The following is a 24,686-nucleotide window of genomic DNA, read 5'->3' as shown; positions in this document are numbered from 1 at the left end:
CACAAGATAAAAACGCATGATGGATAAATACCTGAACTGAACACATTTTCTGATCTAAATCACAAGTTTCAAGTCTTCAGTACAACATGGTCCTTTTGGTGAAACCACATTCTCATTTTGAGTTTAGATACACACTTATAACTTCCAGGTTTGGACATGCATATACCCCGTTTCTTTTGGATTTAAGTTTTGGATTTAACTTATTAGTCCTTTTTACTTCCTTATTTTTTCCTTTTAGACAACCAGACTTTCTAGATATTATAACATTTATGTTGAGATTTGATCAGGCAGTTGTACTGGGGCACCAACTAAGAAATAAGGTTTTTACATCTTTAGTTCAACTTTCATTTTTAAAAAAAAAATAAAATAAAAAAACTGGTACAGCATGTCCTGTATTTCTGGGTTGGGTACAGCCCCCAATAATTCCGGGTCCTAGCTACGCCTCTGCTCTCATGCTCCTATATTTTCAGACATATGGGCCTAAACACAAAGGTGCATCTAGTTACAAATCAGAGGCTGGCGACAGTTTTTATGAGTCAGAGTGACACACACAACTGTGCAGCTGTGATCAGCGGAGCGGGGTCTGTGCGGGGGCCGCAGAAGAGGAGGTCCTGAAAGGAAGAACCAACAAGGAAAGCGCTGCACCGGCTGGCCTGGCCTGCCTGTAGCGAACTTTCTTCAGAGAGGATTGGCTCCTTCCCTTTCACCTCTCCTCCGTCTCCTCCCTTCTTTCTCTCCCAAACCTTCATACGCACCAGTCCTCTCCAACTCTCCAACGCAGCAAGGCGAAAAGAAGGAAGAGAACAGTGAAAAGGAGCCGCAGCAACTTTTTTGGACCAACAGGAAACTTCTAAGGATGGCAAACGTGGCAGTTCTGCAGACGGACAACTTGGATACGCAAAGGGAGTAACTTTTTTTTTTTTTCCCTAAAGAGGTAAACATAAGTGAGGAAGCGCTTTTTTGAGGGGGTCCAACGTATGAGACGTCAAAGTTTTCCCTCGGATAACAAAGCGGGATTCCTCTGAGCTGGAGCTGAAGCCAACAGATTTCATGTCCTCGGATTTCTGCACAGGGCAGTGAAGGATGCCAGGATGCCCTGTGTGATGATCTCCCATCTGCTCGTCATCTGGCTGAGTGTCCACAGGCTGGTGTGGTGCTCGGAGCGCGCCTCGGCACGGGAGCGCTTTAAGGTGGTCATCGCGCCCCTCATCTGCAAGCGGATCTGCCTGAAGGGAGAGTGCCAGGATAATTGCGAGCAGGGCAACAACACCACGCTGATCGCGGAGAACGGGCAGGGCGCAGACACGCTCATCGGACAGGGCTTCAGGGTTGGTGAGTGAGGCTGGAACAATGCCGTTTTATTTCTCGGAGGGATGGGAGATATGAATAGGCCTCTGGGGTGACCTCTGAGCTTTAAAGGTTGTGGTGGGTTCCAGACAGACCTTATAAAAATACCACGGAGAGTGAAAATGCTAATTACAGCCATGGAATAAAATAGCCTACTTGGGCAGAAAGGTTTACTCTGGTAACCCGAGTTTAATGGGGTTATTACAAGGCTGCACTCAGAACTGTAAACTAACAATTCACAGATCTATTTTATATAGACTTATAACTTTTAAACTAGATAATCAGCTAGATGCTCTTGGGTAAGCAGTATACATTTTATTTCTGATGTAGAGTGTGGAATACAGTGCTTTGAATTTCTTTGATACTTTTCTATATTTTGTTAGTCTACAACCACAAACCTCAGGACATTTTATTGGGATTTTACATGAGGTATCAACAGAATGCAGTGCCAAATTCTTAAGAGGGAGGAAAAGGTGCATGGTTTAAAGATGTTTTTGCTGATACAAATCTCCACTGTAGCGTGCATTTGTCTTCAGCCCCATTTACTCAGATACCTGTAAATAACCAATTAGTTTTAAATATCACATAATTAGCAAATAATCTACCTGTGTCTAATTTAAAAATGTGGTTGTTTTGTGAAGGCTTCAGAGGTTTGTTAGAGAACATAACAACAAACAACATCATGAAGTAAGCAGAACACACTGGACAGATCAGCAATTAAGTTGCGGAGATGTTTAAAGCAGGATTAGGTTATGAATATCTTACTAAATGCCATCATGTTGTGGGATGGTTTTCTTCAGCAGGACCAGGGAAGCTTGATAGTGTTGATTGGAAGATGGATGGAGCTAAATACAGAGCTATCCTGAAAAAACACCTATTAGAGACTGGGAAAACCTAAGGCCTTGGCAAAGGTTTATCTTTCAGCAGCACAACAAACCTAAAGATCCAGCTGGAGCTACAATGGAATGGTTTTAAACAAAACAGATTTATGTGTTGGAATGGCCCAGTCAAAGTCCAGACTTAAATTCTACTGGGAATATGCTGCAAAACATAAAAAAAATTATGTTCTTCCTCCAATCTGACAGAGCTTAAAATATTTTGCATACAAGAATGGGCAAACATTTTAGTCGCAGATGTTAAACGCTGGTAGAGACATACCCCAAAAGACTTGCAGTTGTAATTGGACTGAAAGGTGGTTCTACAATGTATAGACTTGGGGGAGATGAATACCAATTAACCCAATACTTTTTTGATTTTAATTTGTTAAAACATTTTAAAACCATGAATAATTTTCCTTCTATTTCACGATATGATAGTTTGCGTTGGTCCATCACAGAAAATCCCAATAAAACACATTGATGTTTGTGGCATCCAATTTGGTGAATTATTGAATGTTGCAATAACAATATGACTTGCAATAGACATACCACATGTTCCTGCTTGTGCTTCACCTTCAGATCTGTGCTCACAACAATCAGATGATTTTATTCATATGGAACTTTTTTATACATTAGGATGGTTTAAATAAAATTCAAATTCAATTCAAAAATACCTTAATAATCCCAAATGGAAATTAAATGTTGTTGTAGCTCATATTACGCAGGTTTCCTCAAAGAGCCGTTGTTGATGCTGATGGCTGTGTGCAGGATCAATCTCCTGTAGCGGTCTGTCTTACAGCAAATCTAAAGAAGCCTCTGACTGAAGACACTCTGTTGTTGTACGACAGTCTCATGAAGAAGATGCTCACCATGACACAAAGTGGTCCACCAGCTCAGCTTCTTGTCCATCTCTGATCCAGCCCACAACTGCAGACTCATCAGAGTATTTCTACAGATGACAGGAGTCTGTCTTGTACTGGAAGTCTGAGGTGTACAGAGTGAAAAGGAATGGTGAGAGTACAGTCCCCTGTGGTGCTCCTGTGCTGCTGACTACCTGGTTAGACTCACAACCCTTCGTCTCACAAACTGTGGTCTGTTTGTCAGGGAGTCTTTGATCCAGGAGATTGTTGAGGCCTCCACCTGAGTCTTCTGGAGTTTCTGACAAAGCAAATCAGGTTGAATTGTGTTAAATGTACTGGAGAAATCAAAGGACATGGTCCTCACAGTGCTGCTGGCTTTGTCCAGATGGGTTTGTTGAAGCAGGTGTATGATGGCATCTTTAACTCCAACTCCACAGCGATAAGCAACCTGAAGAGGGTCCTGATGGTTTCTTGTTAGGTTACTCAGGTGGGCCAACAGGAGTCTCTCTATGACCTTCATGAATTGGGATGTCAGGGCAACAGGTCTATAGTCATTGAGGACTGATGTGTGAGTTTCCTTTGGTACCTTTGGTACTGGAACAAAACAGGAGGTCTTCCACAACACTGGAACCTTCTCCTTTGTCAGGCTAAGGTTGAAGAGGTGCTGCAGAATCTCCATCATCTGATTTGGTTAAAGGCACACATGGAGAAGCAGAAGGGTCCATGGCTGAGGTGGAAGATAAAACATGGAGGTCTGACAGGAAAGCTGTGGGTAGATGTATATTTGGCTGTGAGCAGGAGAGAAGGATGCTGAGTTTGTTTCTGAACTGAACCTATTTAAGAATGTGTTTAGTTCGTTGGCTCTGTCCAGACATCCATCGGTCCGATCTTCCTTCTGCTTGATACAGTAATAGTGATAATAAAGTACCCCCTTTTAAAATGTAATATTTTAATCATCTGAAAATATTAAAACAGTATGGTCTTTAACATTTCAAGATTATTTGAATCTTATGTGTACAGAAATGGACAGATTTCACAGTTTTACTGTTGATTGAATAAAATTATGCAAAAAGTACACAATTGCTGTTTTAATAGGCTTTAAGAGGAAATACAATAGCAAGACCTTAAAGAAGCAATTGTTCATGCCCATCAACCTGGGCAGGGTTATAAGGTCCTTGCCAAACTATTTAAAGTCAATCTTTTTTTAGTGATGAATATTCTTCACAAGTGGAACACATTTAGGACAGTTGCCCGTCTTCACAGGAATTGATGTTCAAGTTAATTTCATTCCAAAGTCAGATCATGTAATGTTCAGAGAAATTACAAAAACCAAAGAGCTAAATGTTATGGCTCATGATAGTATAAACAGAAAAACACTAGCCAAGAAAAAATATTATAGCAGAAGAAATTGGTTTCCAAAAGCTTCATCTGAATGATCCACAAGACCTTTAGTTTATTAAGCGACAATATAGAATGTGTAATTTGTGTTTGTATGCTGGAAAATGGTGAGAACCATGACATTGGATTTGAGTCTTGCCACACATTAAATGTTTTTTTTGGAAAATGGGTGACCTGTCTTTGTGTTCTTTCTGGTCAGCAGTGTTTTCTGCCTGAATGCCATCTTTAGTGTTTTATGTTTTCACTGTTTGTAGTTCATGGATTTTGAATTTACTCAGGTTATCTTTGTCTGATATAAGATAATTTGATGATCTATGAAATTTTACAAAAATGCATAGACAGAAATAATTTGTAAGGGAAGCAATTCTTTTTCACAGCACTGTATTCACAACCATCCTCCTTTAAAAACATACAAACATTACTGTGATTTCTTCAATTAACTCAAATGAATAAGGCCCAAGTCGACTCAGCTTAGACTCTTTAAGTAAAAGCCTAAGATGAGGTGAGGTGGGTTGTGCCCTGCACTTAAATGCTGTAAAAAATTCCCATGTTACACTTTAATTATTGAGCCATGGCTCATTAAATGGAACATAAATGTACTCCTCAGATCTATACTTTCTTACCCCTGACTCCGAACCTTTTTGTGGTTCTGTATCAGATCAGCTGTGGTGAGACATGGAACCTTGAAGTCTACATCAATACCACACCCAAAGAACTGGATTCAAGTGATCCCCCTTTATCTTCCCAGTCTTATTCAAAGTAGCTCCTCAATAGAGAACTAAATCCTGCAGACGGAGTTAGAAAAAAAGAATAAGTATCCACAAATAAGCCGCATTTTCAGCTCCTATTTAGTAGAGAAAATGTGTCTCTGGTTCAACAACATGAATTAATAGCTGCTAATGTTAACTCCACCTTGTTTATTGAGCTATACCCTTTAAATCCACGTTTGTGTTGGAAGAACAGAAACATGTGTGTCTTCTCTTTTAAGGATAAGAGAAACTCGCACAGCCCATTTAAAGTGCAAGAATAATGTATTTTATGACTGTGGTGCCTTTAAAGTCTGATGGATCCTGCTTGAATTGCTATGATGGCGTTCTTTCTCTGTGACGCCGCTCGGAGTTAGAGAGTTGGCTCAGGCTTCAGTTTTCCCTCTTTTGCCCCAGTTTCCATGTGATGCATCAAGTTCTTGAGCTTCTGTGTCGAATAAATCAAAAGAGGTAGATCGGATTCCTGGGATACCTCACAATGCCTCACATTTGGTCTGGATCTTGGTCCCATTGTGCAGACCTCTGTCTCCTGCATTTTCTAGTCAAAATATCTGAAAAGGTCCTCCCTGAGTTTGGTGAAATGATGGATGGACGGTTTGTCTTTAGTGCTGGAATGTGGTGGACATTTCTCTCTCCAGTGTCAAAACCTTTGCTGTAGCAGGGATTATGCAGAGACTTTTCCATATTTGTGCAGTTCAGAATAATATTTTGGCTGCATTTTCTGCATTTGGTCTGTTATACATATTTTCCTGTCTGTGCTCCATTACGCACAAGGAATTTTCCTTTTTTTAATGTACAAGACACAGGCATGAGAACACAGTTGAAAGCAACAGGACAGCAAACTCAGGTTGTGGGTTTTAACAGCTGCAGGACATATCGGTGTTGGCAGAGGTTTCTGATTCTATTCAGGAATGTACAGAATTCTTATGAAGAGGGGTTTGAAGATCAGATTCACAGCTCAAATGTGCAAATGTTTGATTGTTTATGTTGAATATGGTTTGTGACTCAGTGCAAGTTTTTTCTTGATACAGTCAGCACTGTCTCTAGAGGGATGTGTTGCCAAAATACTATTTTGGATTCTCTAAGTGTTTGTGTGCGTAAAGAATCATAAGGCAACTTTACACATTTTCACAGGAACATACAAGGTTTTAAAATGTTAGATTTTTTGGACAAAGTTCCTTAGCTATAAAATTATTTGATACGTAGACTTTACTGAGCAGAAAGCAAATCAATATAACCAACAAAAAAAGATTGTAATTAAACGTCTTTGGCAACGTTTCCAGTATACTCTTATTTTGTTCAAGTACAATTAGCAATGGTGGCTTTTGATATGGGATGAAAAAGGCATTCGCCCCTGCCAGCTTTAGAAAGGGGGATGCAAAAAATAGAACCTATTTATCTGTCAGTTGTGTCCTGAACAAGTTTACTATTGCCTCCAACTTCTAGCATGTTGCTCTAAATCAATGCAACTACACTGGCCTGGTTTATTTCAGAATGGATTTTAAGATTCTCTTGCTGACTTGGCGAGCTATTCTTGGGCAGGTACAAGGTCCCTGAGGTCCTGTGTCCAAGTCCAGGCAGGTGGAATACTCTTCCTGTGGACTCGGCGAACCTTTTGCTCTCTTTTTAAGTAGCTTCTTATTCATTTGTCTTGTTTTTTTATGCATTTTTGGGCTGTTGTATTAGTTTATTGTGAAGCACTTTGTGGTTTTTATGCCTTGAAAGGTGCTATTTAACTAATGTTTTACTTACTAACTTACTTTATGCATGTGCAGTTGAAGGAGAGTTGGTGCCCCCATGTATTGAGAAGGTGATACCCTCCTTGCTGATTAAATACAAATATTAGGGTTTGCTTGCTGTAAATCACACAGTGCTCACGTTGCATGACGCACAAGTTGTTCTGTGGTGTTTTCTTTTGCTTTAGCTGGGGTAGCTGGGCGCTACTTGTAGCTACGCTCAATTGGGGAATTTGAAGAAATTACACCTTTACAACCTAAGGGTTTTCCATGGATGATTTTACCATGGAAATAAAAACCAAAGGAAGACAATTGTAGTTTCTGCAGGGGATGGCAGAAGGAGGGCCATGCCCAGGGCACCATTCATGCAAGAACCGCCACTGAGCTACTATGTTAAATAATCCCGATTTCAATGTTGACCAAAATAATTATGATTATTTATGATTTAGATTTTTTTTACTACTGAGTAGCCCTAGTATACAGGTCCTTCTCAAAAAATTAGCATATTGTGATAAAGTTCATTATTTTCCATAATGTCATGATGAAAATTTAACATTCATATATTTTAGATTCATTGCACACTAACTGAAATATTTCAGGTCTTTTATTGTCTTAATACGGATGATTTTGGCATACAGCTCATGAAAACCCAAAATTCCTATCTCACAAAATTAGCATATTTCATCCGACCAATAAAAGAAAAGTGTTTTTAATACAAAAAACGTCAACCTTCAAATAATCATGTACAGTTATGCACTCAATACTTGGTCGGGAATCCTTTGGCAGAAATGACTGCTTCAATGCGGCGTGGCATGGAGGCAATCAGCCTGTGGCACTGCTGAGGTCTTATGGAGGCCCAGGATGCTTCGATAGCGGCCTTTAGCTCATCGAGAGTGTTGGGTCTTGAGTCTCTCAACGTTCTCTTCACAATATCCCACAGATTCTGTATGGGGTTCAGGTCAGGAGAGTTGGCAGGCCAATTGAGCACAGTGATACCATGGTCAGTAAACCATTTACCAGTGGTTTTGGCACTGTGAGCAGGTGCCAGGTCATGCTGAAAAATGAAATCTTCATCTCCATAAAGCTTTTCAGCAGATGGAAGCATGAAGTGCTCCAAAATCTCCTGATAGCTAGCTGCATTGACCCTGCCCTTGATAAAACACAGTGGATCAACACCAGCAGCTGACACGGCACCCCAGACCATCACTGACTGTGGGTACTTGACACTGGACTTCTGGCATTTTGGCATTTCCTTCTCCCCAGTCTTCCTCCAGACTCTGGCACCTTGATTTCCGAATGACATGCAGAATTTGCTTTCATCCAAAAAAAGTACTTTGGACCACTGAGCAACAGTCCAGTGCTGCTTCTCTGTAGCCCAGGACTGGGGAATGCGGCACCTGTAGCCCATTTCCTGCACACGCCTGTGCACGGTGGCTCTGGATGTTTCTACTCCAGACTCAGTCCACTGCTTCCGCAGGTCCCCCAAGGTCTGGAATCGGCCCTTCTCCACAATCTTCCTCAGGGTCCGGTCACCTCTTCTCGTTGTGCAGCGTTTTCTGCCACACTTTTTCCTTCCCACAGACTTCCCACTTAGGTGCCTTGATACAGCACTCTGGGAACAGCCTATTCGTTCAGAAATTTCTTTCTGTGTCTTACCCTCTTGCTTGAGGGTGTCAATAGTGGCCTTCTGGACAGCAGTCAGGTCGGCAGTCTTACCCATGATTGGGGTTTTGAGTGATGAACCAGGCTGGGAGTTTTAAAGGCCTCAGGAATCTTTTGCAGGTGTTTAGAGTTAACTCGTTGATTCAGATGATTAGGTTCGTAGCTCGTTTAGAGACCCTTTTAATGATATGCTAATTTTGTGAGATAGGAATTTTGGGTTTTCATGAGCTGTATGCCAAAATCATCCGTATTAAGACAATAAAAGACCTGAAATATTTCAGTTAGTGTGCATTGAATCTAAAATATATGAATGTTAAATTTTCATCATTACATTATAGAAAATAATGAACTTTATCACAATATGCTAATTTTTTTAGAAGGACCTGTACATGGATCTCCATTTTACACTATGCTTCCTAAATCTAATGTAGGAGTGACATCTTTCTGGACATGGGAGCAGTAAACATTTGTTGACCTTCTGGATCTTTCTAATGTACTTCACCTGATATCTGTGCCCTTTTCTTTTTAACTACAGCTGAATTGTTATCTTTTATTATGCATATGATTATAAAGAAAGAAAAAACAAACAGAGGGCAGGGTTGTTGATAAATAGGGAGATGTTTTAAGTAAGTGCAAAACGTCGTAGCAATATAGGAACTTGTTTGACATTATTTGCATTATATCTCTCTTGATTTTGTGGACTTGCAGTGGAAACTGAACCAGCTTTTACATTTTTATAGATTTTATTATTGTTATTATGTGAACAGGGTGTAGGATCAAGTATCTTTTCCTGCAAACGTGAATCCTCCTCTACACAAAATGTATTTTTTTAGTTTCAAGGTTTTATAATGTCTGCAGAAGTCTAATGCTCCCCTTTGTAATGTTTTAAAATACCCTTTCAAAATGATTTATGTGCAGACACAAAATGGTTGCTCTTAATAAAAAGTGTGCTTTCATCAACAAATCCAAGGTATTTTTTTTCTTCTTTTTTTTTTTTGTGCCGTTGCTCTCACAGAGGCATCTCATAGATCAGCTTTACTGACAGCAGCTGTTGGGTCAAACAAACCACCCTGTAAGCCCCTCGCTCCTCCTCTCATCTCAGCAGCATCATGCCTTTCCCAGGTCTCCAGACTTCCTAGCTGCTCTAGATTCCCGTCTTATTCTGGGCACAGAGGCCCCGTGTTGCACAGGAAGTGCTCTCACCGTGCCCCAGTCTGGGCTTGTCATCGCCTTAAATCGGGCAACATGGCAGGCGGCTATTTTGGGACTTTCCCACGTGGTTATGTATTTACAGCGCAGTGACAGTAGTAGCCTTGTCATTTGTTTTGGTTTCTCCTCGGCTGGGGTCAGAGGTCTGTGGGAGCTGGAGAATGAAGAGAAGTCAGTTAAATACAGTAAATAGGTCGGGGTCTGCTTTCTCTCAGTGCACGAGGTGAGTTTATTTTACCTTTCAGAGTTCTCTACTCTTCCTCCATGCACTCGTCCTTCTCTCGTGCCAGACTGTGGAGAAAAATTGGCAACCAAAGCCTACAGCACTCCGTATTTTTGCCACAGGTTGGAATGAACTCTGAGTTGAAGCTGGGCACGGCTCCCACGCTCTTGCCCTCTCAAACACAAACGCACGCATACGCATTTATTTGTAGCTGAAGGATCATAAAAGGATGAGGCGTGCTTTGCCTGAACCATGAAGCTCTCATCAAGGCAAGTTTTACTATTCATGAGGCCACATTCTGTCACCTCTCCCTGTCTATTTATGCTTGTAGAGAAAGTAACACATGGGGTTATTTGAGGTCATCTGCTAAAATAAATCTTTCAACACTCTAAGCCAAACTATAGACACATATGTAAGGTCAGATCTCCTTATATTTTTTTCTTTCAGCTTCAACCAAAAGTTGAGGTTTAATTTTACAGAGTTACAGTAAATTGTCTGTTTTTTCCTTTTATTGTTACACCACAATACTCAACTAGGTTCTGTGGGTCCATTCATTGTAAACTATTTAAAACCCTTAGATTCTTTCCCATTTTTTGATGCTGCAGCCACAAACATCAGTGTAGATCAATGAAATGATATAAGACAGACCAACACCAAGAGGCACCTACTTTAGAAGTGAAAGGAAAATATTTTGTGGATTTTTAAGTGTTGCATTTTGCATATGTATTTAGCATCTATTACTCTGATATTGCTAAATAAAATCCACTGCAACCAGTTGCCTCCACCAGAGACCTAATTGTATGATAATCTCAGCATAAATAAAGCTATGTGAAGGCCTCAGTTAGTGAACAAACAGTATCATTAAAAACCTACAAACACAGCAGAAAGCTAAGGGATAAAGTTATGGTGATGTTTAAAGCAGGGTTAGGGTATGAAATAATATCTCAAACTTAAAAAATCTAACAGAGCATTGTTCAATCCATCATCAGATAACGGAAAGAATATGACACCACTGTGAAACTACCAAGACAGGACGTTCCAACAAAACTGACAGGTCGGGCAAGAAGTTTTATTTGACAAACAGCCAATAGGCTTATGGTAACTGGAGGAGCTGCTGAGATCCAAAGCTTAGGTGGAAGAATATGTTGACAGAACAACTATTAATCATGAACTCCACAGATCTGGTTGTTGCGGAAGAGTGGTAAAAAGAAAGTAGAAAAAAAGCCATAGGAAATTCTGTTTGCAGTTTAGACATGTAGGAGACAGAAAACATGAAGAATAGGATCTGGTCAGATGAGAAAATCCAATCCTGCACACTACTCGGAACACACCAGCCCTATTAAACATGGTGGTGGAAGCATTATGCTGTGGGGATGCTTAACTTCAGCAGGGACAGGGAAACTGGTCAGACTGAGCTAAATATAGGGCAGTTCAGGAAGAAAAGCCTGTTAGATGTTGCAAAAGACTCAAGACTGGGTCAAAGGTTCACCTTCCTATACATTCAGCCAGATCCACAATGGAGTGATATAGATCACAACATATTCAGCATCACATTGGAATGACCTAGTCAAAGGCCAGGCCTCAAGCTGATAAATAATTTGTGAAAAGACTAGACAATTTAAGTTCACAGACACTCCATCCAGTTTTACTGAGTTTGAGATATTTTGCAGAAGATCAGGCAAAAAATTAAGTCTTTTCCAAGCCGGTAGAGAAATGCCCTAAAAAACTTGCAGTTGTTACTGCAATGAATGAGGGGCTGAATACAAATGCAAATCACACTTTTCAGATTTTCATTTGTTTACAGTTGTTAAAAAACATGTACCATCCTCCCTAACTTCACAGTTATGCACTACTTTGTGTTGGTGAATTCTATTGGGATTTAATGTGATTGACTGACTTTTTTTAACTGTGATGGGATAAAATGTGAAACTATTCAAGTGTGTAAGTACTTTTCAGGCCAGTGTCATCTCAGTCAGAATGTCCCATAAAGTCAGACTCATGCAAGTCAACAGTTCTGCAGTGTGAGCTTTAAAAAACATCACAGTAAATTACATTTGGAAAACAAAGCAGCAATTAGAGGCTTTTTTTCCATGGTCACAGGAGAACAGCGTTCTCAAGAGCAGCGTGTTGAGCCCTACTCAAACAAACAACCTTCTTTGCCATCGTTAACGCTCTCCTCCCATTTGCATAGCGTGTGGGGTGGGTGGGGGTCATGCAGTGGTTATTTAAAGCCACTGAGAGGAATGCAGGACTCTGTAGCTGTAGCGATTAGCCAGGGTAAACAGAAAAACACGGAGTCAGCCTGGGCATCAGAGACTGATCAGCCTTTTGAGGTTACTTCCAGCAGGCTTCTGGAGGGGCAGGTACCTGACCTAATCTCAGCATAGCTCTGTCAGCACTCCTCCACATGCCTCCGCTTCGCTCCCTACAGCCAGGGCTTTTAGATAGTCATTATATGACATCATGTGCACACGTTCCAAGTTTCTGTCTGCTTCTCTCTCCTCAAACATCTCTGCCAGGAAAGAGGAAAAAAAAGGCGGGCAGTGTTGGATTCATGCCCACTTCAGAGCTATTTAAAGAGATGTGGCAATTTTTATGTATTTTTCCATGAAATATAAAACACATCATGCAAAGCACAGTCTGATTTAGAATTACATGTGAATAGTTGCAACTCTTCCAACTCCAATCTGACCTTATTGTTCGCCACAAGGGGTCAAGAAGGGGTTTCTGCTTCTGTCTCCTGCAGTTTCACTCTGAACGTGAGAACTAATTCATAGTGAAGATGACGGAGCTTGACTGTGGCAAAGGGCAGCGCTGATGTTTGGATAGCTGAAGCTGAGACCACTCTGAGTTTCTGGGGATGGGGGGAATGCGTATGCTGGTTTGTGTTTGCTAAAGAGAGTGATTATGTCATTTACTGCAACGTCTGGCACAGACTCAGGAGTCGGGACCCACTTCAGATGTTGCTCCTCAGTTGGTGTGGGATGTGGTCTCACTGTGCCCATTGATGGTAGGCGTATTTAGGAGAGCGGTTTCCTGCTTTGCAGCTGATGGTTCATGAGTAACCCTTTCTCCTGTTCTCCTCTTGCAGCAGAGACGTGTTCCCCCTCTGTGGGAGCCAGACATTTTTAGCCACACCAGGTCATGGAAGTAGAGCAACTGGAGGAATATTTATTTAGGTACATTTTTATAAAGACTGAGAGGGTCATAATTGTATAATGTTTAACCCATTGAGAGTTAACATCTGTTATATAAGCTCGGAGCAGCTTTTAGCTATTGCAGGGTATTATTATGGTTTCTCACTGACTGAATGTTGAACCTCACCACTTTCACACACAGTGCTGGTCACAGTTCTTGGCGTTTTATCAAGATTTTCAGAAATAATGGAGCCCAAATGTTTTTGTACACTGTATATTTTTTTTTGTTTCACTGTTTTTCTCACTGTTTGACATTAAATCAGTTTAAAGGTTTACTGGTTTATGTCAGTTATGTTTACCAAAATCATTGCTGTTTCTTAAATGTCACAAAAATGAAATGATATTTAGAGATTTAGTTTTTACTTTCCTCATTTTGAGAAGTTTACAAACATTTCTGTTGCATTTGGTAGAAGTGCCTTTTACGATATTCTTCCACAAGCTTCTCACAATAGTTTGCTGGACTTTTGTCCCATTCCTTCTGATAGAACAGATGCTACTGGGTTAGGTTTATAGCCCGCCTTGCTCACACACACTTTTTCAGCCTTTTTCACTTAGTTTCTATAGGACTGAGATTAGGGCTTTATGATGGCGACTTCAAACCTCGACTTTGTTGTCCTTAAGCGACTTTGTAACCTTTTTGGTGGTATGCTTAGTTTAATTGTTATTTTCAAAGACACTTAATGACACTCTTACCAGCTTTGGAAATTGGAAAAGGATGAACCAGACTTGTGGAGGTCAACAATTCTCTTCCTGATATCTTGGCTGATTTCATTTGATTTTTGCATAATGTCTCACAAGGAAGCGGTGTGTTTGAGGTATTGCCTTAAAATATATCCATATGTGAGCCTCCACTCAGATGTGAATTACCCATCATCATCTGGGCTTTCCCTAATTGTGTAAAGACAGTAATATTAGTGTAAGCAAACTTTTAAATTACAGGAAAGCAATACAAAATATTTGTTTTAAATCGCTCTAATTATTTAGTAAATTGAATTATTAATAGTAATCCTAACTGACCTAAAACAGGAAAACCCTAGTCTGATTTAATGTGACATAAAAAGCTGTCACTTTTTTAAACATTGTATGTAAATCTGGTCTCTGCTGTAAGAAACTACTTTTTTGTTTGAATTATTAAGGAAGCTTGTTATATCCAGTAATATGTGGACGACGACTGTAGTTACAGCTTATTTGACTATGCATCACTGGTACTCATCTGCACACATAGCTGACGTAACCACTCTTTTAGGGCATCTGCTGTATACTATATTTACCCCTCCTTTTTGAAAGAACTCCGAGAAGTGCAAATAGGTGCATAATAAGCTAGTGCAACAGAACAGTGTGAAAGGCCGTACGTGACTAGATAAATCGGGCAGCCGTGTGGGATAGTTTGCCACATAAAAAGACTATCCACCAGTCTTGAGTTTCAAAAGTCTGTGACAGTCTCTTTGACAAGCGGGTCTCTTGGGGGCTGAGCAGGACAAGGCTTAGTCAAGAAAGGCCCAACCGGTGCATCTGGTTCAGGTGGATATGGAGCCAGAACCACTGGCTTTGTAATAGGAAAGTCCCCATCCACATCTGTTTGATTCGGTAGGTTGCAGCTGCCTCAGTGGCGGCTGGCATGCCATCGGGAGCCATCGGCCAAGCGAAAGGGGGCTTACCCCAACTGCTCCATGAGCTGGTGTGATGCAGACCAGAATGAGAATAGCTTGTGGGATCAATGGTGTTACAGGATTTGGGCCCGGTGTGTCACTACGGCGTTATACCCGATGCCTCTTGTTGAATTGCTGATTGCTGCTCCGTCACTGTTTCCCAGACTGCAGGGCATTGCAGCCAAACAAGGAGGAGAAGAATTAGTGACAGATGCCATATACTATGCCACAGATGTTCACCTCAGTGTAGGTTCAAGGAGATGATGGCCATGGCAGGGGCTGCAGAGGCAGTGGTGGGGGCATACCATTCTTACCACTAGTGAGGCAAGCTGTGCAGTCTTTCACCATTGCCTCCACATCTCTGTCAATGCCTGGCCACCAGACCAGGCCTCACCCTTTGATACAGGTGAAGATGGTGTCCAATCCATGATCTTCTGGAAGCAGGCGGGCAGCAGATACTTATCCGGAATCACTGCTTTATTCACCTGCCTTAGATAAACACGGGCACAGGCCACCTGCCTTCTTCCTTGTCACCACCAGGTAGGGGATCCAGGGCAAGGCGTCAGTGGTGCTTTATGATGCAGCATCCAGGAGGTTCAACAGCTTGTCTGTGACATCATCTCTTAGAGTTTGAATGCCGGGGGACATGCTGATTTGATGAGCAGCTGGTAGTTGAAGGCAATGAGGCCCAGCCCAGCAAACAGCAACAGCCAGCAATGTTACCAGGATATGGTCACCATCAGTATTACAGCGCCTGTGTTGTCTCTAAAGTAGAAGCCCAGGACATAGAAGAGGTCAAACCCGAGGAGATTGGCACCATGGCGAGACACCTGGAAGGTGAATGCTGGGAGAGTTCTGGAGCTATTGCACGCAGAAAAAGTGAATGTGCACACCATGCCGATTTTACTGTGTTCATAGCTATAGAGCACCTCCATGTCTGCCTTGATCCTCTGTTGAGGAAAGAGCCACCAGATCGTCATTGAGCAGAGACTTGGAGGGGACAGTATTCAGCAGCAGTAGCAGACAAACAGCGTCCAACTCCATCATGCACCACCTCAATGGCTTGATGCTGTAGCACACAGACTGGATGGTGGTCGGGCTTGATGAATAGGGTAAGTGGGGCCTGGAAACTTTGGGGGCAGGTGATGAGTGGCACACCTTGGAGAAGTGGTTTAGTTCACCGCTGAGCTGTCACCTCAATCCCTAGGCTGGGCAGGGCAGGTATTTTGCCTTTGACAGCAGCAGGTCATGTGACAGTATAAACTCGGTTTGGGATTGGATGTGTGGTCCACTAGCTGGTCCCAAATCTTCTCCTTTTCTAAGCTATCGAACTTACAGAGACTAGCCAAAAACTGGAAGTCGGTTTTGTAGTGGTGGACCGAATAACCTGGCTGCTGCCAGAGCTGGCAGAAGGCTTCCCGAGGCTCTATGACGCCCTGCAAAGCAGCAAAATGTCTGGTGAGCAAAGCAACACATTCTTCATACTTGTCCGCCAGCCTAAGAGTCTGGAAGATGCACTGTCCCTCGCTCCCCAGGCTGTGAATGACTGAGGCTGTTTGCCTAGCATCGGAGACGTCGGCGAACCCAATAGTTATTCTGAACGTGTCAAAGGACTCTTTCCAGCAGGGCCATGGAATCGGCGGCTCACCGGGCAGATCGAGGTAGAGGTGAGAACGAAAGCTCCATCTTCATCATCAATGTTACATCCAGTATTATGTGGACAACGACTGAGTGCTTACAACGTATTTTATTATCTGTCACCGCCACTTACAGACAAATACCGCTACACGCTTTATGGCTGACATCACCACACTGTTTTAACACATCCGCCATATACTACAAAGCTGTTCAAAGGTTTTACGTACTAACAAAATAGGGACAGTTGTTTCTTTCCATCCTTTGCTTATAATTGGTCACAGGACCTTTTACAACAGTCTTGTGTACTTGTAGTTTCTGTCACTATCCCACAACCCTAAGTTCGAATAATTTTGAGCCTGCAGAATTCCTTTATGTAAACATAGATTTAACTCTGTCCAAAGGTTATTTTCAGAGAGATTAAGGTCAGGACTTGATACTTGCCTGTTTTAAACACTTCTTTTGTTTTTCCTTTCATTCATTCTTCTGTTCTGTCATGTGTGCTTCAGTTAAGGTTACTGAATAGATAAAAAGCATTCCATGGTTTGGTGACATCATTTGTGCTTAAAGAAGTTGTTAATTGTCTTATTTTATACTTTACTCTTCTAAACGTTTGCTTATAAGCAGAGGATTAAAGCCTATAAAAACCTGTCTATTTCCACATGCTGGAAACGTTATGTTAATATTGAAAATGTATATATAATAGACTACAATACTGTAACCAGCTTTATGGATTAATGAGGAATTTAATTAAAAGTGGATGTTTTATGCAATGTCTTTGCAGTCGGTATAGGAGGAAAAGGTAATGCAAATGAAAACTTGTTCCACTTTCATCCTTTCGTCTGCTTAAAGTTGAAGAGAGTGCATCATAATTTGTCACAGTTGCCATATTACAACTGGAATATTGCCGCAATGGAAAAGCAGCTCCTGGACAATCTTGGAAATGACGAAACACAGACAAAAAAGCAAGTATTCCTTTTTCAGTCTCTGAGTGGGTGAGTTCAGGGCCTGAGTCATAGTGTAAGTGACTCAGTTGAAAACATCACATTTTGGTGTCTGAATCTTGCAGACTTGCTATTTGTAGTTCTGCCAGAAGACTGCGCTCAGAACTAAAATGAGGGCTATATCATCTATTTGGTTGGAGAATATGCATGCAGCCACTTTCTGCTCAGCAAGCTGCGGTTTGTAGAGCTATAATTTGTTGTTTTTTTGTTCCGAGGGTGCGGCTGCGGGTAAGAAGACAACATGATGTGGGAGGGGGGCTGTGATGCATCATCTCCAGACAGACTGGAGGGTGGGTGGGTGTTTTTACAGGGCAATCAAAGGGCAACTTTCAGGGTTTTGATCCATTCATTTATTTATAGAATGGCTTTGACATGATTTATCGCCTCCATCGTATTTTGTTCTTATGGACCCAAGACTCCTTTTGTCACGTTACAGCTAAAAACTATATTTCATTTAAGTGATAGATAAACAGAAGTAATGCATATTCTGAGGTGGAAGGAAAATTATACATTTTCTCAGTCAGATTGGAGGAATTGATAAACCCTAATTTTCCAAGTCAGATTCTTTGGACTTTGACCTTATCATTCAAACACTGCTCTTTTAAAAATCGATTCCATTATAGATAGCTCTGGCTGTATCTTTCGGGTGGTTGACCTGGTGGAAGGTGAACATCAATTTCAATCTCAAGTGTCTTGCACCCTCTAACTGTTTTTCTCCCAGGATTTAGCATTTTAGCCCTGTATTTAGCTCCGTCCATCTTCCTATCAACTCCGTACCGCTTCAATGTCTCTCCTTTAAAAAAGGCAGTCTCACAGTATTATGCTGCCACCACCATGTTGAATGATGTGCAGTATTAGTTTTCTGCTACATATAACATTTTGGATGGAGGCCAAAAAAGTTTAATTATGATCTCATCTGATCAGAACACCTTCTTCTACATGTTTACTATGCCTCCTACAGGGTGTGTCTCAAACTGTAAACAAGACTTTTCTTTCAGCAATGGCTTTCTTGCCTCTCTTACATAAATATGGAGTGCACAACTAATAGCGGTCTGGTTGACAGATATTTCCACCTGAGCTTTGGATCTCCACACGTCCTCTAGAGTTACCATGAACTTCTAGGCCTGTATTCTCTTTGCCGAGCCAGTCAATTTTAGGTTGACAACCATCTCTTGGTAGGTTTGTCTGTGACATTTTCAATGGTTTGGATATTGTTTTATAATCCAATCCTGTTGTAAACATTTCCACAACTTTCTCCCTGACCTGTCTGCTGTCTTCCTTGGTCTTCATGATGTTGTTTGTTCACCAATGTTCTCTAGCAAACCTTTAAGGCTTTCACTGAGGAGTTGGATTTATATTGAGATTAAACTACACGCGTGTGGACTCTGTTCCCACACTGTTTATAGTTCTGAAGGCATTTAGCTAGACAGGATTTTATTAAGAGTCATCACAATGAAAGGGGCTAAATACAAATTCAGCCTTTCATTTATAAATCATTTTAAGAAAACCATGCACTACCATGTGTAGTGTCAATTCCCAAGCATGTGTTAGTATGTCAATAAGAAGGCTTTGGCAAGTCACTGTGCTTTTTGCTGGTGTATGTGTCTCCAGCTACTTACAACAACATTGCTTACTTAACAGTTAAAGGAATGCAAAATAATTTTTTTCTCATTGGAAAGTCACAATTATCCCTCTTGAAACAACACATTACTCTGTATGCAATTTCTGGATTTTACATTCCTCCTAAATGCTTAACATTTCTTTTATGCCATCATTTTTTTCACCATTAAATAGGAAGACAAATCTGTGTTCCCGCTAACCTTTGGTGCTGTGAGAAAATCAGGTATTTTCAAGAAACAGCTGTTATTACGTCACGCAAAATACTGCTGATAAAAGCTTGAAGACAAGGAGGACTCCCTTCTTTCTGTGTCCTTATCCGGTTAGCATCACTCTTCTTGCTGAATAAATCCTCTGTGGGAAAATTATTCACTTCCTGAGTCTTGGAACATACCTGCAAGTTGGAATTTGATATTAAATCAGATCTGACAGGCAAGGATATACTTCATTCTGACGCCTTTCAAATTCAATTGAAAGGTGTCAAATTCAATCATAGCTCAACAAAGACACTCATTAATAATTGGAAAAAAAATTAACATTGTTCCAAAATTATTGAAAAGATAAGACAGAAACTGTTCAGGAATGCTGCCAGGAGGCCAACTGCAACACTGATGGAGAATTTGCAACAAGTACTGGTTGTGTTTAACAAATGATTACAACAACAATCTTCTGTATTCTCCATATGTCTGGACTAAGAAGTTGGGTTGAAAGACAAGTTTGTTTGTTTTTTCCAACAAAAGCAACCAGACGTTGTCATAATTCCCCTATGTTAGGTATTTGAGTACGATTTTATTTATGGATCTGTTTTCTCCTTGTTGTTCTCTAGTTGCTGTAATTTACGTATTTCCTATATTCCTGTACATTTAGAGTTCTGTTAGATTGTTTCCTATGTTTGTGTTCCTGCTCATTAGCCTCCCTCCTTCAGTTGCTCAGCATTTTCTTTGCCACTAGGTGCTCCACATTTATCCTGATTGGATAATTTTATCCCTTGGTCATCTCTCCTCCCTGCCACTGTATTTATACTCTCTGGCTTTCATTTCTTGCCACTGCATCCTACTGTTTATCATGACTAGCCTGTCCATGTTTGTGTTCCTTGTTCCCACGTCTCACTGTGAGTTGCCAGTTTCTATTATCAAAGAACTTTCTACTCACCATGCAGCTCCCAGACTCATTGGTTCATTAAACCAGCATTTCCTGACAGATGTGGCCAAAATCTTCCCAAATAAAATATATTATGGTCAACTGAAACCAAGCTTGACATTTTGGGTGACTATTCCAAGAGGTATTTCTGGCAGCAAAATCATACATCAAATCTCCACACCATACTCACTGTAAAACATGGTGGTGGCAGCATCATGTTCTGGGATTACTATTCTTCAAATGTAATTGGGGTTTTTATCAAGGTGGAAGAAATTCTGAAGTTCCTAATACCAGTCAGCTTTCACCTAAAACCTTCAGGTGTCTAATAGAAAGCTGAGGATGGAAATAAATTAACATTTTCTGTATCACAGTGAACCCAAGCATATATATCCAAATCAGTGTAATAATTACTTCATCAGAGGAAACTTAAAGCTTTGGAACAGCTTGGTCAAAATACACTAGTAAATTTGACAGCAAATCTGTGGGGTCTCCTGCAGAGGGCCATGGACTGGAAATGCCCTCCGATCAGATAATTATGGAGGACTTTTGCAGGGCAGAGTGGGCAAATAATATCAAGCCAAGATGTGGGATGCTGAAAATTAGTCAAATATTGCTTCAACACTAGTAGTAGTAGGGTGTGCAGATTAATGCAACCAGATTATGACTCTGTTTTCTTTTTTCCTTTTTCCAACTAATGGATGTATTTATGAAAAAGATAAATGCTACAGTGTATTTGAAAATGTTTAGAAATAATTTATGTGAGGACTTGTTTTCCTCCATGAAACCCTTGGATTTTATCATTGTGTGGAAAGCCTCTGTATACCGTAAGGAGTCTTTAAGCACATTACAGGGCATAAGGTAAATTATTTAGGACTTGGTATACATCTTTTTACAGCAGACTGAACATGATTAAAGATGGGATCTGGAATTGTTCCCAAAGTCCCCCTTTTTCAATGACTTCAACACGTGGAAAATATTGTTCATGATAACTCATCGGCTTCACAACCACAAGGCCCACCTCCTGCACCCTTCAGCCAGCCAGGCGGCCCTGTTCATGCCTCACATTCACATTCATAACCCTTAAGCACCTTTTGATTTTTTTCTTTAATAACATACCACCTCTAGAACCAGGAATGTGTTAGATCTGCAAATACAAAGGTGTGGCACAAAAGCAGAAATCCATCCAAGTCTCTGACAAAAGTCCACGAGTGACTCAGGGATTGAAAAGTTTGCTAATGAACTCCGGGGGGATGATTTTATTTTCAGCTTGAAAACCTTCTGATCTTAGCTTTAAGGCTTTCTGTACAGTGTGGTTGCAGTCAGCTAACCGCAGCGGCTCTTCAGGAGACGAAACACCCTCCACTTAATAGCACATGCAGACAAACACGCCCACTTACATGCATGATCTGCCAAAAACATTAGCCTGTGCACATCTAGAGTGCCTCAGGCTCAAATAACAGGGGCAGAGGTGAAGTGAAAATTTACTGTTTGCGTCCTTGTGGAGCTCTAAAGATAAACTGACATAATAAAAATGCTTTATTGATGGTGAAGGCTATGATAACACAAACATCAGGTGCAGCTGCAAGGTCACCTGTTATTCAAGCTTTGATTTAAAATGCTATAGTAAAAGGGTATCTTTCTGCACTTACAATGTTTGGGCATGGATGCATCCTGCCTTCCTATAATAGTTCAGTCTGGTAGTGGTAGTATAATAGTGTGGGGGCTATACTTTTGGAATCCTTCATGCCCTTTAGTACCAATCAAGCAACATTTAAACACCACAGCCTACCTGATTATAGCTGCTGACCATGGCGGCTATCCCCAGTAGGGTAATGCACCCTGTTGCAAATCTCAAATAGTCTCAAACTGTTTTTTGCCACTAAACTCTGCAGTTACCAGACCTCAGTCCAGTAGAGCAACCTTTGTGTTGTTGTGGAACAGGAAATTTGCAGCCAAAGAATCTGCAGCAACTACTAGTTGCTATCATGTTAATATGAATGTGGCAGACTGGTGTGGTGGTCCCAGTTTTAAGAAGGGTTCAGGAGAGTCTCTTCCAACTGAGTTTTCCTGGAAAATCAAAATTTTTTAGGAGGAGGTTGTGACAGTTCTCAACAGAGAGTGAAGCAGCTAGATGAGAATAACCTCCTTCAAGTCTGAGGCTATGGTTTCTTCACTGATAAACTGTATTGCTCCCTCAATGACGGGTCAGTCTTTGTTTCAAGTGGAAGACTTCAAGTCTCTTGGTGTCTTTGTGAAGTGTGACGGTAGGATGTGACCTTATCTGCAGTGGTGCTAGTAGTTCTCTGGTCTGTGGAAGGGAAGAAAGAGCTGCGACAAAGGGTCAAACAAAAATTGTTTAAACAAAAATGCCATTTGTAAATCTTGGTAGTTATTGTGTAGGGGACTGTGTTTTTTTTGGAATCAGTAAACATTCTTACCCTTGTAGCTGGTTAAAAATTCAGAATAGATTTAACTTTAAAGATTAATGGTGTGTGATCCTCTTGAAGCCATGCCATGGCTGCTTGTGGGTACTGGAAAGACCTTTAAGCAGCCAAATCTGTCTTCAAGCCATTATACACAGCTGCCTGACAGCCTGCAGCTTTATTTATTAAAGTTATTATTACGACATAGTAACAGGTCTGTATGCTGAACTGTATTATTGCTGTTATCAGTAATGTGTGTTCTTTTCTTTTCCACTGGTAATACTTTACAATATCAAAGAAGTCATTCATAGGATCCCCAGCCCTGTTCCCACCCCAGATTTGTAACCCACAGCATGAAATATGATTCATCTGCTTTTCCTAGAGTTCATTAGAGTAGCACAATGAAGATGAGAGCACCCAGTCTTACACAGACACTTTCCCAGCCAGACTGAACCTCAGACCAGACTCTGCCTGCAGTTTGTCATCTCCTCCATCTCTGTTGGTTTAGATTGTGTAATGACAGATGGAAAGAGGTGCTTCTTTTGCTTTTCCCTCTGTGTGTCTGCGATCTCACTTTTCAGCCCCCGCATCTTTCCCAATTTCCTCCCGTTCTGACTCTAAGACCAAGACTGACTGATCCATGGAAACCGGAGGAAGTCTGACAGGCTTGAGCTGGCAGGTTATAGTCTGTGGTACTCACTGTATTTTTTTTTTTTTCTTGCCGCAGCTCAGCCCTCCACCTTCATTATACATGTTGTTACCTGCGCTCAGTCGCTGTGGTTAAAGGCCCATTTGACACTAAGCTATAGACAATGGAAGGCTGCTTCTGAAGTATTCATCTTGCTTTCAGATTTAAATTGTTTCACTCTGACAGCTGGGTGTTTTTGGTTAGTTCTTTTTCTATTTTGCTGCCAGAATTTTACCATGTGAGGATGTCCCCGCCGTGTTTAAAGTGATTCAGTCCCCTAATTACGCCGCAGCCCAGACTCCTTGGCAGTACTCGCCTAATTACTTACATGTGTGCACACTAGGCTCACAAGCAGAAGGAGGGCTCCTCCTTTCCCTTTTGTATTCTGTCTTTTTTTCCTCTTATATGTTTTATTGATCTTGGACTTGGATATGTGACAAATAAACCAGTTCAGTTAGAGGGTATTAATGGAAACGGTTCAACTTGGTTATCCGTCAAAATGTTGAATAAGACTAAGCAACAACATACACTAAATTGCCAAAAGTATTTGTCTGTCTTCTTTTACATGTACATGAACTTGGATGACATCCTTTTCTTAATACATAAGGTCTAATTTGTCGATGGACTCACCATTGCCAGCAATAGCAACTTTAACTATTCTGTAAACATCTCCCTCAAAGTTTAGGAGTGTGTTCATAGTTGGATGAGAAAACTAGAATTGCAGCTTCTCCACTAATTCATCCCAAAGGTGTTTATGAATTTTGAGGTCAGTTTTAGTCAAGTTAGTCAAGTTTTTCCACCAAACTTTATACACCTGCAGACATGGAAGTGATTGGAACACCAGAATTAGTTGATTAGGTGCTGTGACACAACATGTTTGGCAATATAGTATAGTTTGACATGGGATGATTATACTGGTTTAAGTGACATCAGAAAAAGTGAAAAAAAAAAAAAAAGGAAAACTGGTAAAATAACAAAACGCAATTTTAAATACTAATTTTCATTACATTTATTATAGGAAGGAAGGAAATTAAATAACCTAGCTGGATAATTTAAAATTTTGAAAACAGACAAAGGATGTAATTCACCAAGCTGTTTGCTCAATGTAAAGGTTTGGAAACTACACCTACATCCATTTAATTCTTAAACCAAATGCAAAGAAAGATCTGCTCTTAAAATACAGTTCCCTCTTCTTCTGGGCTGAGGCAGTTTTTCCACATTTAGTTGAGCTATTATGCATGCATTTAGGGGGA

The 24,686-nt window shown here is 40.8% G+C and overlaps 1 protein-coding gene across 5 annotated transcripts in view; it reads left to right on the top strand.

The window, feature by feature from the left end:
- Positions 1–556: 556 nt before the first annotated feature.
- Positions 557–24,686, top strand: part of ltbp3 (latent transforming growth factor beta binding protein 3) — a 74,212-nt gene continuing 50,082 nt past the window's right edge. For 2 of the 5 annotated variants that reach the window (XM_047379368.1, XM_047379365.1), the window contains exon 1: positions 570–1,332. In XM_047379368.1, coding sequence (XP_047235324.1) covers positions 1,092–1,332 — 241 coding nt within the window. In that variant the 5' untranslated portion in view covers positions 570–1,091. Of the gene's footprint in view, positions 1,333–24,686 lie in introns of all 5 variants that reach the window. The other 3 variants (XM_047379369.1, XM_047379366.1, XM_047379370.1) reach the window with 2 other exon arrangements.

This window comes from Girardinichthys multiradiatus, chromosome 11, assembly GCF_021462225.1.
Source record: "Girardinichthys multiradiatus isolate DD_20200921_A chromosome 11, DD_fGirMul_XY1, whole genome shotgun sequence".
NCBI classification, from domain to species: domain Eukaryota; kingdom Metazoa; phylum Chordata; class Actinopteri; order Cyprinodontiformes; family Goodeidae; genus Girardinichthys; species Girardinichthys multiradiatus.
The sequence above is the reverse complement of the archived record's forward strand: the minus strand, read 5'-3'. Positions and strand labels throughout refer to the sequence as shown.